Raw genomic sequence first — 16,118 nt, 5'->3', positions numbered from 1 at the left:
AGAGTGATGCGGGGTGGTAAATCATGGGCGAGGATTTGAGTACGGATGCCACAGAATGCTACATGGAATAACTAGTCCTGGCTAGTTGTGTGGACTTTCATCGTGTGGGCTGAGAATCCATGTAGGCCACAAATTGCCGCTAGTGACGGTTGTTCAGAACCAGATGATGACTCACACTCACAAGGAGACCAACAGTTTACTTTAAACCACAACTCTTCCATGTACGGTTCATTCTCTGTCACATCTTCACATTCCAGGTAGCAGTAGCATATCGTCCGGCATGTTACAGTTTTGCACAACATTATCAGACACAGTTGAATTTCTCTCTGGGTTGCGCCTGATTTAACTGTGCCAGTGAATCCCAGTGAAACTTAGTCCATTGTTACAGCTCACTCTTTGACGGTCACCTTCCTTTGCCATGTCCAGTGTACTTAGGGGTCCCATAATAACCGCAGTAAAGCTTTGCACTCCAGAATGTCTGGTTTGGTTGACTATGTTCACACTGTAGTTGAAGTTAATCTGCTACCTTGGATAAGGGGCCTGGCACTAGAGTCCTGCACCAGTAGAAGTCGCCCAGTACCTTGACAGTGTAAGGGGCCTGGCTGCTAGGGATCTGCCCTCCAACTTCTAATGTCTGGGGCCACTCCATTTGAGGATCGGTCTCTCACACGAGGTACACGCTATCTTGCCTACTGTCACCTTTCCAACATTCACGAAAATCACACGTTGCATGTGACCTTTATGACCAACCGACTATACATCTGTCATGTTCAGAATGAACTGTCACTTTCACTTTTACTTGAAGTCTCCCCTCTCTGTCCCTCCAGTTCTAATACCAACAGTAGAATACCTTACATTTTACACTATGCTATCAGGACCTTGTCCTAATATACATACATTATACAGGAGCACATTACATTTCACATGGCACATCACATCACAATTATAGATGAGCGGATCCGTGGAAGCGGGTGCAGCCGGACTTTTGGAAAGGTTCAGTTTGGGTCCGGACTTCACCTGAGCCCCAATGGAAGTCACTAATTGGGCAGTTTGGGTCTCTACTCATATGCAGACAGCCATAAACAGATCCCTTCTAGGGGCAGTTGAGCAGGGTTTTTCCATTTTGTTTTTGGTGCACACTACAAGCAATCATGCTGTTGATACCCCCAGTGTGACCGATCAAACACTGCAACCAGCTCGCACTGGGCTGAGCACCAAACGTATCAGATCACAGTGATGCTTGCACAAGTGGTTTGCATACCCGAACTCTGTTCTTTTTCTAATGTCTGAGTTTGCTACGAGCACCGAACAACAAACCTCGGGTTCGCTCATGTCTAATCACAATTTTTACAAAAGACGCAAGACAGTATTTATATTAGAAGACAATAACACGATTGGTGTCTTCAGGAACACGACAGCCATCGTCTACCACTCTTACAAATATATACTGAGATATTTTATTTATTTAGCTCCAAAATATCCCATTGCAATTTACTATTCAGAGATCAAATGTACAAATATCAAACATTCACGAAGCAAAAAAAAAAAACCCGCCCAGCATAAACATGCTTTTAATACAGACTGCATTGTATAAATAATATATTAAGGGCACAGAAAAAACAGTGAAAGGAATGTCTCAAACAAACAAGAACTTATTAGTCAAATTATAAAATGACAATGTTTGTCTCATAAGAGTAATGACACAAAAATGGCCACATATGATAATAGTAAATAAAGGAATGTCTGCAATATTGTCTTCAATTTGTTAGCCAGTCGTACAATCCTATAATATGCAAATGGTGCTAAAGTTAACAGACTGCTGATACATGTGTGGCACCCCAGTGGTCATGGGAGCCTCAGTGGCGTTGTTCTCCTCATCGGGGGGCAATGCTATGCCTGGAAGCAGCGGGGAAAATCTCCATGTCAAGTACAAACACACACAACACTTCCTAACTCAGGCCAGAAGGGGGAGCTCAGGTCCTGGTTGGGACGAGCTTCCCTGTGCATTCTGGGCTGGGGAGGGGTTAGACAGGGAAACAGGAAGAGGGACCTCAGAACATGAGAGGCAAGCAAAGAGAACGGTTGCTGTAAGAGAGCTGAGTGCAAGCTTTCCAGGACCGAGCGCAAGAATCAGGACACCAGGGTCCTCAACTGTCAGGTGCTAACGGCCCAGCAGTAAAACCCGGACAGCAGGAGATTCCACATCTCCTGGCTCACCAGAGACTCCCAAGGCAAAGTAGCACCATAGAGCCTGGGGCCGCAGAAGTACAAGCGGGCCCTTTATCCGCCACAAGGGGCAAGGCATATTGCATTTAAGAAGAGGGACGCTGTGCTGCTTCAGGCCACAGCGACCCATACACAGAGCGCACTAAGTAAGGTCTCCAACCCACCTGGCAAGAGAGATTCCCCACTGCTACCAGGCTGACCGGACCACTGTAACTTCGGGACCATAACAACTGACCAGTAAAAGGCAAAATAAACTACCAGCCTGTGTTGTCTAGTTACTGTCGGCGTCCACAGTCCTGCACCCCAGCAGACACCACCATATACTGCCACCCCAATCATCCTACCTGGGGCCTAGCTTCATCTGCGGGAAGCTGAACTATCCTAGCTGCAACATCACCCACCCCAGACGACAGCAACCGCAGCGGCGGCTAATTCCTGGCCGCATACCGTAGGTGGCGTCATGAGACAACTACCTCCATCCTCATCCCTTTCTGTGGACACCTCGGGGTCACGAAACTTGGCAGGGCCACCTGTGACATCCCCTGACCCTTCACCGGCCCGTTGATGAGTATTCCCCAGACCCTGTGAGGTGCTCCACATGCTAGTAATAGTGCCGCCTGTGTGTTCCTCATCCCGTGCCCTTAACTATTTTATAATTTCAATTAATAAAGGTTATTGTTCAATTGAGATATTATTTTCACTGTTCTTTCTTAAGGCTTTACAATATCAAACAATACAGAGTAACACATAATTCACCAATTCAAGCACGAGGAGTGAGGATCCTAATCAAAAGAGCTTATAATAACCTACTGAACTGATCACATTTTAGTAATAAACCCAGAAAGGAGCACAATTTGGACCAGAGTTGACTAGGAATGTACTTGTCATTCATGTGATATAGGGAGAAGTTGTGCTGACTTCCTGAGGACATATGGAGAGTGAAAAACGAGATGTCTAGAAATGTTTAATGAGCAGAAAAGTATTCCATCTCGAACAGCTGAAGGAATGTAAGAGACAGAATATATGTTGGGTGGGGAGATGCCCAGACAACTGGAGATGCCTGGAAAGGAGGCGAGGGATTGTATGGAATATAGACTGAGTGTGCCAAGATGGGGGACTTATCTAAAGCGGGCTTTACACGCTGCGACATCGCTAGCCGATGCTAGCGATGGCGAGCGTGTTAGCACCCGCCCCTATCGTTATGCCGATATTTGGTGATCGGTGCCGCAGCGAACATTATCGCTACTGCAACGTCACACGTACCTGGTCGTCGTCATCGCTGTGACTGCCGAATAATCCCTCCCTCAAGGGGGAGGGACATTCGGCATCACAGCGACGTCACCGCGACGTCACTAAGTGGCCGGCCAATCAAAGCGGAGGGGGGGAGATGAGTGGGACGAACATCTCGCCCACCTCCTTCCTACCTCATTGCTGGTGTGTGGCAGGTAAGGAGAGGTTCCTCGTTCCTGCGGCATCACACGTAGCGATGTGTGCTGCCGCAGGGACGAGGATCAACTTCGCCCACGCGACAGCAGCGATATTTGAGAATGGACCCCAATGTCAACGAGGAGCGATTTTGGACGTTTTTGCAACGATCCAAAATTGCTCCTAGGAGTGACACACGAGATCGCTACAGCGGCCGGATGTGCGTCACAAAAACCGTGACCCCAACAAGATCGCTGTAGCGATCTCGTAGCGTGTAAAGCCCGCTTTAGACTTAGCTTTAGGTATCATTGATGATCAAGGACATTTTCAACTTCTCTAACTTATTGAGTGTTGGTAGATCTTTTAGTGCACCTTATTTTCAATCAGCTCAGGAAGACATGATTCCTTTATATAGGGCACTATTGACTGCTCAATTGACTTTCTAAGTCATGGGATTTACATAAACTTGATCAGACAAGGGAATGAGTTTTTTATATATTATTTTCATTTTTCATTTATTCTCTGATTAGTACACAATGTAAATGATGATGTAGACATCTCCCTTACATGTTCTTGTACATGAATAAGGTTCTTGTGATTACTAGAGGAGACATAATCAGCTAATGTGTATCAGGAGATTTAATTTGAGTCTTTTCTCTTTGTTGAACATGAAGGTCCCTAGTAGTTCACTTGCCTGGAGGAGTGAACTGGACCAGCCTCCGAGTCTTCACTACTGCCACATGATGTGGCAGCTGGTACATATGCTGGGAAGTGGCCGGCAGTGGGCAGCCCAGGGACTCTGCAGTACCTCGGCAGCTGGCACAATGGATACAGTACAGTCTCTGATAGACGCGACAGCAGCAGCAGGCAGAGTCATGGATCCATCCGATATGGATGGATGGAAGGATACGGCAGCAGCGACCGGCGTGGATACTTGCAGCAGCAGATATCGTGGTAGACGGCTGGCGTGGATGATCATAGCAGCAGCAGCAGATTAGTATAACACAGAAACATAAACACAAGTCAGTAGCAGAATGTAGCAGAGCGACAGCAGCACTAAGGACCTGAGAACTAGCAACGTTAATAACTCGCTGTCCAGGCACCTATATAATATCCCCACACACTGCTCCTTGGTATAATATCCCTCACACACACTGCTCTTCAGTATGATATCCCTCACATACGCTGCCCCTCTGTATACTATCCCCCACACAAGCTTCCCCTCTTTATAATATCCTCCCACACACTGACCCTCTGTATATCTCCCCACATACTACCCCTCTGTATAGCATCCCCCCACCCACACACTACCCCTCTGTATATCCCCCCCACACACTGCTCCTTGCAACACTTTGTTAAGAAAGAAGTAGTGAGCACCACAGTGTAATAAATATTAATAAAGGAAGGGATGGTAATAAAAAAACTTAGCAAAAATGAATTATAACATAAGAGGAAAAAAATCTGCATAGTAAGAATGTACACACCCAGCTATTTATATATAAACATGACTTTTATTGATACAAAACATATAAGGCTGATAAAAACAAAGGTTAAAAACTAATAATGAGTGGACTCGCAGATAACCGGGACTGGCGGGTTCGTGTTATCTGGTTTGGGGTGTTTTGGGGGTTAATAATGTGGTGAAAGAGGAATTTTTGTATTTTATTTCAAATAAATGTTATTTTAATTTTTTCTGTTTATTTACTTTCCTTACAGATTAGTAATGGGGGTGTCTCATAGACGCCTCCCATTACTAATCTAGTAAGGAAAGTAGCTGTGGGCTGCATGCAGGTATTAACCTCTGCTATTACCAAGATTGCAACCACACCAGGGAAATCGGGAAGATACGGGCTTGTCGCATCTGATGGATGCAACAATCCCAGGCGGCTGAAGGTTGTTATTTTTAGGCTGGGGGACGGTCCAATAAGCATGGATCTCACCAGTCTGAGAATACCAGACCCCAGCTATCGGGCTTTATCTTTGCTGGGTATCAAAATTGGGGGGACTGCACATTGTTGTTTTTTTTTTTATTTATTTAAATAATTGAATAAAAAAAAAAAAAGCCACATGCGGTTCCATTTATTTTGATACTGTCATGCCTTCATAGAAATGCATATAATTATTTTATTATGCCAAGTAATAAGATTACATTTAGTAATTGACATTGATACTGTCCACTTGTCCAGTGATATCCAACAGCGCCATCTGTTGACAATGTTGTCTTACTGCAGTTAGTTTAATGTTTCACTGGTTACTGTGCAATGAAAATTGTCCTACCAAGGCTTATGTAGTTACCCATCAGACCTTGCATAGGCTCTGCCCCTTCTTCTTCAGCAGCCATTTCAGTTACATGAACACACACATTCTGCATGCTGAATATCTCTCCAGATCTCTGCTCCTTATGTTTGCCTCTACATAGCACAGTCGGTGAGTTATGATCCCCTGGTTAGGGCTCATCAAAATTATAATGTAGTTGGTCTGTTCTGCAAGTATTATCCTGTCATTAGCTAATATGTATTCGCCATGTAGTGCATTTACCCTGCATGTCCTGTATCAAATGGAATGCTATGTAACTCAGATATGTTGTATGTTGTACTTAGTATTTTCATTTATTTCTTGTAGTTTTACACTGATCTCATTAATAAAAGTTGTAAAGGACCCCCAGCGTCCGAGTCAATGCATTGATGGGAAAGAGTTAAGCTGTCTGTCAACTCGTCTTCCAACGCACAGATTGAGGGTGCCAGAACAGTAAAACGACTACTATTAACGGGGTTGAAGCATAGACGCCGACTTCTATCAGAGAGCAGTCAAGCCGCATACAGACACCATGTCAGATAGAGGATCTGAAGTTTATGTAACACGCTCCCATGTAAGCTCGTCAGCTTCAAGGAAGTCTGTGAGCAGCGCTGCAATTGCCACCGCCAGGGCGAAGGCGGAAGCCGCCAAAGTGAGAGCTGCCTTTGCTGAACAAGAGTTGAAATTAAAGACAGAAAAAGCACGTCTAGAAGCCGACCTTGCAAAACTTGCTGTAGACACAGAAGCAGCAGCAGCAGAAGCTGAAGTACAGGCTTTAGAAGAAGCAGCACGCAGCGACAGTAAAAGTTTCAGGTTAAGGCTCGGACCCGAACTCAGTCATCGGGATATCTCACAACGCACTTCAGACTACGTACTAAAGCATACCGCATCAGACGACCATCTACATTCAGCTCCAAGAGAGAGACTTAATCCTGCCATTCAGCCATCAACCTTCATTCAACAAACATCCCATGTTAAGCATGAAGGTAATTCCGTCCACCTAACACCATCAGTGTCACCTGCACCCAAGTTTGTAGATTCCTATTACACAGCGAACCGTCCCAAAATGGAGGACCCCGATGGTGACTATCATGGCGACAACGTATTTGATGGCAACAATAACTCACTGGGACCTCATCATAGCAACATGTATCAGGACCACCCTCTCAGAAATCAAGAGCTACCAGATTTCCTCAAGTTCTTCGCACGCCGTGAGTTACTCACCAAAGGTCTTTTAAAGTTTAACGACCGTCCTGAAAGTTACAGAGCATGGAGAGCTTCCTTCAGAAACGCCACGGCCGGCCTGGACATCTCTGCCAATGAAGAGATCGATCTCTTGGTCAAGTGGCTAGGAAACGAATCAGCAGAACATGCAAAACGCATCAGGGATATCAGCATCAACCACCCGAGCAAAGGTTTGTGCCTGTTATGGGAGAGACTTGATGAGTGCTATGGATCTTCAGAGAGGATAGAAGAATCCCTCTTCAAAAGGTTGGAGGACTTTCCCAAGATCTCTAATAAGAGCTTTCACATGCTAAGAGAATTGAGCGACCTCTTGGTAGAACTCCAAGTCGCCAAGTTTGAAGGAGACCTGCCAGGCCTCGCGTCCCTAGATGCAGCCAGAGGTATTAAACCCATAGTGAATAAGTTGCCTTACAGTCTGCAAGAGAAATGGTTGAACCGGGGTTCAGATTACAAACAACGTCACAACGTGCCGTTTCCTCCATTCCATGTCTTCGTAGATTTTGTGCGCCAGCAAGCCAAGATCAGGAATGATCCCAGCTTTGACCTTTCCACCGCAGATCTCATCAACCCACGAACAGGTAAGCCTGCTCCAGTACGCAACCCTCGAGGCTCACCTATCACTGTACACAAAACTAATGTGTCTGCTACAGATTCATCACGCAAGACCCACAGTACAACAGAACCTGAAGGGTCACTAACAATTGACCCAGACAAAGAGTGCCCCCTACACAAAAGGCCTCACCCACTGCAACAGTGCAGGAGTTTTAGAGGAAAATCTCTTAAAGACCGTAGAATCTTCCTCAGAGAAAACAACATATGTTACAGATGTTGTGCATCCACATCTCACTTAGCTAGAGACTGCAATGCCAGTATCACTTGTTCGGAGTGTAACAGTCAAGAGCACAGCACAGCTCTACACCCAGAACCAGCCCCACAGAATTCCACGCACATCGACCGACTTACAGAGCACGGCGGGGAGGAGACAGACAGTACACCTCCTGAAGTGTCACCCCAGTGCACTCAAGTTTGTGGAGAAGGTCTCACTAACAAATCCTGCTCAAAGATCTGTCTGGTTACAGTTTACCCTATGGGCTACAGAGAAAAAGCGGTTAAACTCTATGCTATACTCGACGACCAGAGTAATAGATCACTCGCCAGCTCAGCTTTCTTTGACATCTTTGGAATCAAGGGACTTAGCTGCTCCTACTCACTGAAAACATGTACAGGAGTGAGTGAAGAATCTGGCAGGAGGGCAACAGGTTATCAAATCGAATCCCTAGATGGGAAGACATCCTTACCCCTTCCTACATTAATCGAGTGCAATGCCATCCCGAACAATAGAGAAGAGATACCCACTCCAGAAGCGGCACTACACCATCCCCATTTGAGAAACATAGCGCATCTCATTCCTGCACTTAATTCTCAAGCCAAGTTGGTCCTTTTGCTGGGGAGAGACATCATCAGAGTTCACAAGGTGAGGAAACAGATAAACGGTCCTCATAACTCGCCCTACGCTCAGAAGCTAGATCTTGGATGGGTAGTTATAGGGGACGTCTGCCTCGGGAATGCTCACAAGCCGAACAACGTCCACTCTCTCTACACGAACACATTGGAGAGCGGCCGTCCATCCTTTTTCCTACCCTGCCCCAACAAATTCCTAGTGAAGGAGAATCTCACCAATTCGGCACACTTAAATGGTGGGAAAGACAGATACGCCATGGATGAATTGTGCGACGGAGACAAAGATCATCTAGGGTGCGCTGTCTTTCAAAAGACCAAAGAAGATTATAAACTAGCCCATTCCATTGAAGATGAGACCTTCCTAGAGATAATGGATCAAGGATTTCACAAGGATGAAAACGACAGCTGGGTGGCTCCACTACCATTCAAGCCACAAAGACCCCGTCTTCCTAACAACAAAGAGCTGGCACTAAAGCGCCTTACCTACTTAAAGCGCACTTTCTTAAAGAAGCCAGAAATGGAGCTACATTTCTTTGCTTTCATGGACAAAATATTCAAAAATGGTCACGCAGAGGTAGCTCCACCTCTGAAAGAGAACAATGAATGCTGGTATCTCCCGACGTTTGGTGTATATCACCCCAAAAAGCCTGGACAGATACGCGTAGTGTTCGACTCCAGCTCAAGATACCAAGGACTCTCCTTGAATGATGTCCTTTTGACAGGTCCCGACCTCAACAATTCGCTCATTGGTGTGCTCATCAGATTTCGGAAAGAAGCAGTTGCCATCACTGCAGATATACAACAAATGTTTCATTGCTTTTTAGTCAATGAGGAACATAGAGACTTCTTACGGTTCCTTTGGTTCAGAGATAACGAACCTACTAAAGACATTGTAGAGTATCGTATGAAGGTGCATGTTTTTGGCAATAGCCCATCCCCTGCAATAGCAATCTATGGTCTTAAGCGATCTGTGCAAGGAAGCGAAAAAGACGTTGATGAAGATGTTAAACAGTTCATTGAAAGAGACTTCTACGTAGATGACGGCCTAAAGTCTCTTCCATCTCCTCAGGCTGCAATCAGCCTACTCAAGAGAACTCAGAATGCACTTGCTTGTTCTAATCTCAGATTGCATAAGATAGCTTCTAATAGCAAAACAGTGATGGAAGCCTTCTCTGTTGAAGACTATGCCATGGATCTGAAAGACCTAGACTTATCCACAGACTCTCTTCCTGTACAACGCAGTCTAGGGCTCAATTGGGACTTAAAGTATGATACCTTCACATTTCAGGTCGCCTTAGAGCAAAAACCCTTCACACGACGAGGAGTCTTGTCCACAATCAACAGTCTATATGACCCCCTCGGATTCGCTGCACCGGTGATCATCCAAGGTAAGATCTTGCTAAGAGAATTAATGGTAGGCTCTGTTGATTGGGACACCCCACTTTCTCCTGGGAAAGAAATCGCATGGGTAACCTGGAGGGACTCTCTAAAGACATTATCTGACCTGCATATACACAGGCCATACATGTGTATTCCCTCAGAGAAAGTTCTCTCTAGGAAGCTGTGCATATTCAGCGACGCCTCAGTTAAAGCCATAGCCGCAGTCGCCTATTTGAAAACGATAGATGTCATGGGTAATGTCCACATAGGGTTCGTCATGGGAAAGGCCAAGTTGACTCCATGTCCAGAATCCACAATACCCAGACTAGAACTCTGCGCTGCTGTTCTTGCCACAGAACTGGCGGAACTTATCACATCAGAACTCGATCTACAGCTTGAAGATGCAGAATTCTTCACTGATAGCAAAGTAGTGTTAGGCTACATTCATAATGAGACTAGGAGATTCTATGTATACATAAATAACCGAGTACTTAGAATTAGGAAGTCTTCACAGCCTTCTCAGTGGAGATACGTACCAACCGACCAAAATCCTGCAGACCATGCGACCAGAGCGGTACCGGCATCACGCCTCAAAGACACTAACTGGCTAGTCGGGCCTGCACTTCTGTATCAACCAGTACCCACTGCTCACGAGACACATACACATGAACTCTTCGAACCCGAATCAGATGTAGAGCTACGGCCTCAAGTTTCCACACTTAGCACAACGATCACCAACAGGCACCTTGATTCCAGCCGCTTCCTCAGATTCTCTACCTGGAGATCGGCCTACAGAGCCTTGACTTGCCTGATACATGTCATTAGATCCTTTAAAAACAGACAATCGAGACCAGCTCCATGCAAAGGCTGGCATCGCTGTCATAAAGCTTACACAGTGGAAGAGCTCACGCAAGCCAAACACGCAATCATCTGTTGTGTACAGCATGAAGCTTATACCCAGACTCTAGAGTCCCTCCGGAACCACAGAAGTGTCCCAAAAGATAGTCCCCTTAAAAAACTGGACCTGTTTGTAGATACTCAAGGACTGCTGAGAGTCGGGGGACGAATTTCAAATGCAAAGCTTGAAAATGACGAGTGTACTCCAATCATTGTTCCTCACGGCCATGTTGCTTTCCTGCTGGTTGAGCATTATCACGCACAGGTTAGACATCAAGGGCGCTTGATAACTGAAGGAGCCCTACGGGAAGCGGGTTTCTGGATAAGAGGAGCTAAGCGACTTGTGAGTAGAGTCATCTTCAAATGTATCATCTGCAGGAAACTCCGTGGTTCTTGTCAATCCCAAAAAATGGCAGACCTACCAGCAGACCGTTTGAGTACCGAACCTCCTTTTACTAACGTGGGCCTCGATGTGTTTGGTCCCTGGTCAGTTGTCACACGTCAGACTAGGGGAGGACATGCAAACAGCAAGCGCTGGGCCGTCTTGTTCACATGTTTGAGTATTAGAGCCGTACACATAGAAGTCATTGAGACAATGGACACATCCAGCTTCATAAATGCCTTCAGACGATTCATTTCTCTCAGAGGACATGTAAAGCATATACGCTCTGACAGAGGATCTAACTTTGTAGGAGCATGTGGTGAACTAAAGATTCCCTCAAATCTGGACATTAACCAAGTAGAAAGACGTCTTTCAGAACTAGGTTGTACGTGGACCTTTAACCCACCGCACTCATCTCATATGGGAGGTGTGTGGGAGCGCATGATCGGCATCGCTCGCAGAATCCTCGATTCCATCTTTCTGCAACTTGGTCCTTCGAAGCTCACTCATGAGACTCTAACAACCTTCATGGCCGAGGTAGTAGCTATAATGAACGCCAGACCACTGGTTCCCATATCCAATGACCCTGATGACCTATCTCTGCTCACCCCTTCAACTCTCCTCACCCAGAAGTTTAATGTGAGTATGCCGACTTCTGGAGAGTTTACTACAAAAGACTTGTACAAATCTCAATGGAAAAGAGTTCAAATGTTAGCAGACCTTTTCTGGACTAAGTGGAGAAAACAATATCTCTCTACATTACAGACAAGAGACAAATGGCAAGATAGTAGACCCAACATGAAACCTGGGAATGTCGTCCTAGTGAAGAACACTCAGTCTAAAAGGAACGAGTGGCCTCTAGGATTGGTAACCAAGGTCTTCCCAAGTCAAGACGGACAGGTCAGGAAAGTGGAAATCAAGATTCCCAAGCAAAGTGGAAAGCTGTTTCTTAGACCTGTATCTGAACTTATTCTATTGCTCTAGTTTAAGTTTGTGGCATTCCCCCGGATGCCAGACGGGGAGTGTCATGCCTTCATAGAAATGCATATAATTATTTTATTATGCCAAGTAATAAGATTACATTTAGTAATTGACATTGATACTGTCCACTTGTCCAGTGATATCCAACAGCGCCATCTGTTGACAATGTTGTCTTACTGCAGTTAGTTTAATGTTTCACTGGTTACTGTGCAATGAAAATTGTCCTACCAAGGCTTATGTAGTTACCCATCAGACCTTGCATAGGCTCTGCCCCTTCTTCTTCAGCAGCCATTTCAGTTACATGAACACACACATTCTGCATGCTGAATATCTCTCCAGATCTCTGCTCCTTATGTTTGCCTCTACATAGCACAGTCGGTGAGTTATGATCCCCTGGTTAGGGCTCATCAAAATTATAATGTAGTTGGTCTGTTCTGCAAGTATTATCCTGTCATTAGCTAATATGTATTCGCCATGTAGTGCATTTACCCTGCATGTCCTGTATCAAATGGAATGCTATGTAACTCAGATATGTTGTATGTTGTACTTAGTATTTTCATTTATTTCTTGTAGTTTTACACTGATCTCATTAATAAAAGTTGTAAAGGACCCCCAGCGTCCGAGTCAATGCATTGATGGGAAAGAGTTAAGCTGTCTGTCAACTCGTCTTCCAACGCACAGATTGAGGGTGCCAGAACAGATACAAAGCCAAGATAAGGGCAAAGCTGGGGGTTGCAGCCTGTATCCATAGGCTTTATCTGTTCTGGGTATCATAATATGCCAAATATTTTATTTATTTATTTTTATACCACGATACTGCCCCACAGACCGCGCCTGTGATTGGTTGCAGTCTGATGCTGTCACACAGGCTGGGGACGCATCTGGCTGCAACGAATCACAGATGCCAGGCCATCCAGTGGGCAGGGAAAGCAGAGCATATTGATGAGCCTAATGAGCGGCCCAGGAAGTGAAGGAGAGGCCACGGGAACAGTGTATAGCCATGCGGGAGCAGTGTACAGCAGCGACAGAGCATTCGTAAGTATGAAGCACTCACTTCATTCTTACTTTCTTTATTTTTCCTTTATTTTTTTCAATTTCTCGAGTGCTGGATCCAAATCAATATCTGGAAGCCCGGGCCCGGCACCCAAGTACCTTTAAAACTGCGCGGATTTGGACTTTTACAGTCCTGGCCCACCCATTACTATTAAAAATATGATTGATAACAGAAAAAGAATGGATGAAATAGGGGGATGGACATAATAATACTGTACATATCCCAATGAAGTATCAGGGTGCTGATAACAGAATGCACGATAAGTACCGTATTTTTCGCTTTATAAGACGCACCTGATTATAAGACGCACCTAGGTATTAGAGGAGGAAAATTAAAAAAAAAAATTGAGCCAAATAGTGTGCTAAAACATTTTAATAAAATTAAAAAAAAACATTATTTTAACAATTTCGACTCAGCAGGAGGGTCTATTATGGGGGGATCTGTGGATGATGCACTGCTGTGGGGGACCTGTGGATAACGCACTGCTATGGGGGACCTGTGGATGACACTGCTATGGGGGACCTGTGGATGACACTGCTATGGGGGACCTGTGGATGACACTGCTATGGGGAACCTGTGGATGGCGCACTGTTATGGGGGACCTGAGGATGATGCACTATTATGGGGGACCTGTGGATGATACTGCTGTGGGGGATCTGTGGATAACGCACTGCTATGGGGGACTTGTGGATGACGCACTGCTATGGGGGACCTGTGGATGACGCACTATTATGGGGGAAATGTGGATGACGCATTGCTATGGGGGACCTGGGAATGATGCACTATTATGGGGACCTGTGGATGATGCACTGTTATGTGGGATCCGTGGATGACACGGCTATGGGGGACCTGCATGATGCACTTTTATGGGGATCTGGGACTACCACCCCCCTCATCCTTAGGAATACACCCATGTACTATATACCATACATGGCTGTATTCTGAAAGATGAGGGGGGTGGTAGTCACATTTACACTTTGGCCACTACATTAGTCCCTCCCTGGAGTGTTTACACTAAAGGACTACAGCCCCCATCATCCTTCAGAATACACCGATTGATACAGTATATTATGAAGGCTGATGATGGGGGTTGTGTTCCCCATTGTTCCCCCATGTTCCTGACATTTGTCAGGCTCAGATCACTGATTGGTGGAGGCAGCTCTGCAGAAGTTGTCTCCACCAATCAGCATCCAGCCCTAGCGAGGAGAGGGAGAATCGTTCTTCTCTCTCTCCTCTTTCTTATGATAGTCTCCGTCTGCTGCGGAGATCTAAAATGGAGCCCGCGCATGCGCAGATCGCGATCTTCGAGAGCCGCGATCTCTATCTGCGCCTGCGTAGCCTCCGACGCGATGGACTTCAGGAAAATGGCTACGGAAGGCAGCGCATGCGCAGATGGAGATCTCGCTTCTCTGAGATCTCCATCTGCGCCTGCGTCACCTCCGCAGCCATTTTCCGGAAGTCGCGTTGGAGGCAGCGCAGGCGCAGATAGATTTCGGCTATGGTGACCGCCACCGCAGCCGATTGCCGGGGGATCCATGGCGGCCGCCACCGCAGCCGATTGCCGGGGGATCCATGGCGGCCGCCTCCGCAGCCGATTGCCGGGGGATCCATGGCGGCCGCCACCGCAACCGATTGCCGCGGGATCCATGGCGGCCGCCTCCGCAGCTGATTGCCGGGGGATCCATGGCGGCCGCACCAGCCTCCTGTGACTCACTCCACCGCCGGATTACTGCGCCCGATAGGTTACATTCACTTTGCAAGACGCACCTCTTTTTTACCCACAATTTTGGGGGAAAAAAAGTGCGTCTTATAAAGCGAAAAATACGGTATATAAACAAAGCAGAGTCCGCAGATAAATAGTATCAAAACACAAAACACAAAATACCTGGCTGTAGAGCCTCACCTTAAAGGTAATGTGGCAGTAAGTCAATAGAGAGTAGGTTTTTAAACTTTGTTTTTGTCAGCCTATGTTTTGCATCAATAAAAGCCAAGATAATACATACTGTGTGTATATATATATATATATACGGTATATATATATGTATACGGTATATATATATAGTACAGACCAAAAGTTTGGACACACCTTCTCATCTCTAGAACAACTGTTCAGAGGAGACTTTGTGCAGCAGGCCTTCATGGTGAAATAGCTGCTAGGAAACCACTGTTAAGGACAGGCAACAAGTAGAAGAGACTTGTTTGGGCTAAAGAACACAAGGAATGGACATTAGACCACTGGAATCTGTGCTTTGGTCTGATGAGTGCAAATTTGAGATCTTTGGATCCAACCACCGTGTCTTTGTAGAAAAGGTGAACGGATGGACTCTACATGGCTGGTTCCCACAGTGAAGCATGAAGGAGGAGGTGTGATGGTGTGGGGGTGCTTTGCTGGTGACACTGTTGGGGATTTAGTCAAAATTGAAGGCATACTGAGCCAGCATGGCTACCACAGCATCTTGCAGCGGCATGCTATTTCATCCGGATTGCGTTTAGTTGGACCATCATTTATTTTTCAAGGACAATGACCCCAAACACACCTCCAGGCTGTGTAAGGGCTATTTGACTAAGAGGGAGAGTGATGGGGTGCTACACCAGATGACCTAGCCTCCACAGTCACCAGACCTGAACCCAATCGAGATGGTTTGGGGTGAGCTGGACCGCTGAGCTGTACTGTATATATATATATATATGTCCCCCTTCTGGTATACATGTCCCCATCCTTGTTTATTTGTCCCTTTCCTGGTATACAGTCTATATCCTCCTCCTGGGACC

General features: G+C 46.0%; 1 protein-coding gene across 2 annotated transcripts; it reads left to right on the top strand.

Annotated features, from left to right (window-relative positions):
* Positions 1–5,973: 5,973 nt before the first annotated feature.
* Positions 5,974–12,881, top strand: LOC142303206 (uncharacterized). Of its 2 annotated transcripts, XR_012753000.1 has the most exons (3): positions 5,974–6,078; positions 6,274–12,670; positions 12,866–12,881. XR_012753000.1 is itself a non-coding variant. In XM_075344404.1 (2 exons), the coding sequence occupies exon 2, from the start codon at positions 6,479–6,481 to the stop codon at positions 12,293–12,295; it is 5,817 nt and encodes a 1,938-aa protein (XP_075200519.1). In that variant the 5' UTR covers positions 5,974–6,078; positions 6,274–6,478; the 3' UTR covers positions 12,296–12,755. The 2 variants fall into 2 exon arrangements, 1 of the variants encoding a protein (XP_075200519.1); XM_075344404.1 differs by lacking the exon at positions 12,866–12,881 and having other exon boundaries at positions 6,274–12,755.
* Positions 12,882–16,118: the final 3,237 nt, after the last annotated feature.

The sequence above is a fragment of the Anomaloglossus baeobatrachus genome, chromosome 4 (assembly GCF_048569485.1).
Source record: "Anomaloglossus baeobatrachus isolate aAnoBae1 chromosome 4, aAnoBae1.hap1, whole genome shotgun sequence".
Classification (NCBI taxonomy): domain Eukaryota; kingdom Metazoa; phylum Chordata; class Amphibia; order Anura; family Aromobatidae; genus Anomaloglossus; species Anomaloglossus baeobatrachus.
Note: the sequence above shows the minus strand (reverse complement) of the source record. Positions and strands in the feature narration are given on the sequence as shown.

Excerpts from the sequence above, each read along its gene's own strand:
- LOC142303206 (XM_075344404.1), top strand. The coding sequence starts at position 6,479 with ATGTCAGATAGAGGATCTGAAGTTTATGTAACACGCTCCCATGTAAGC.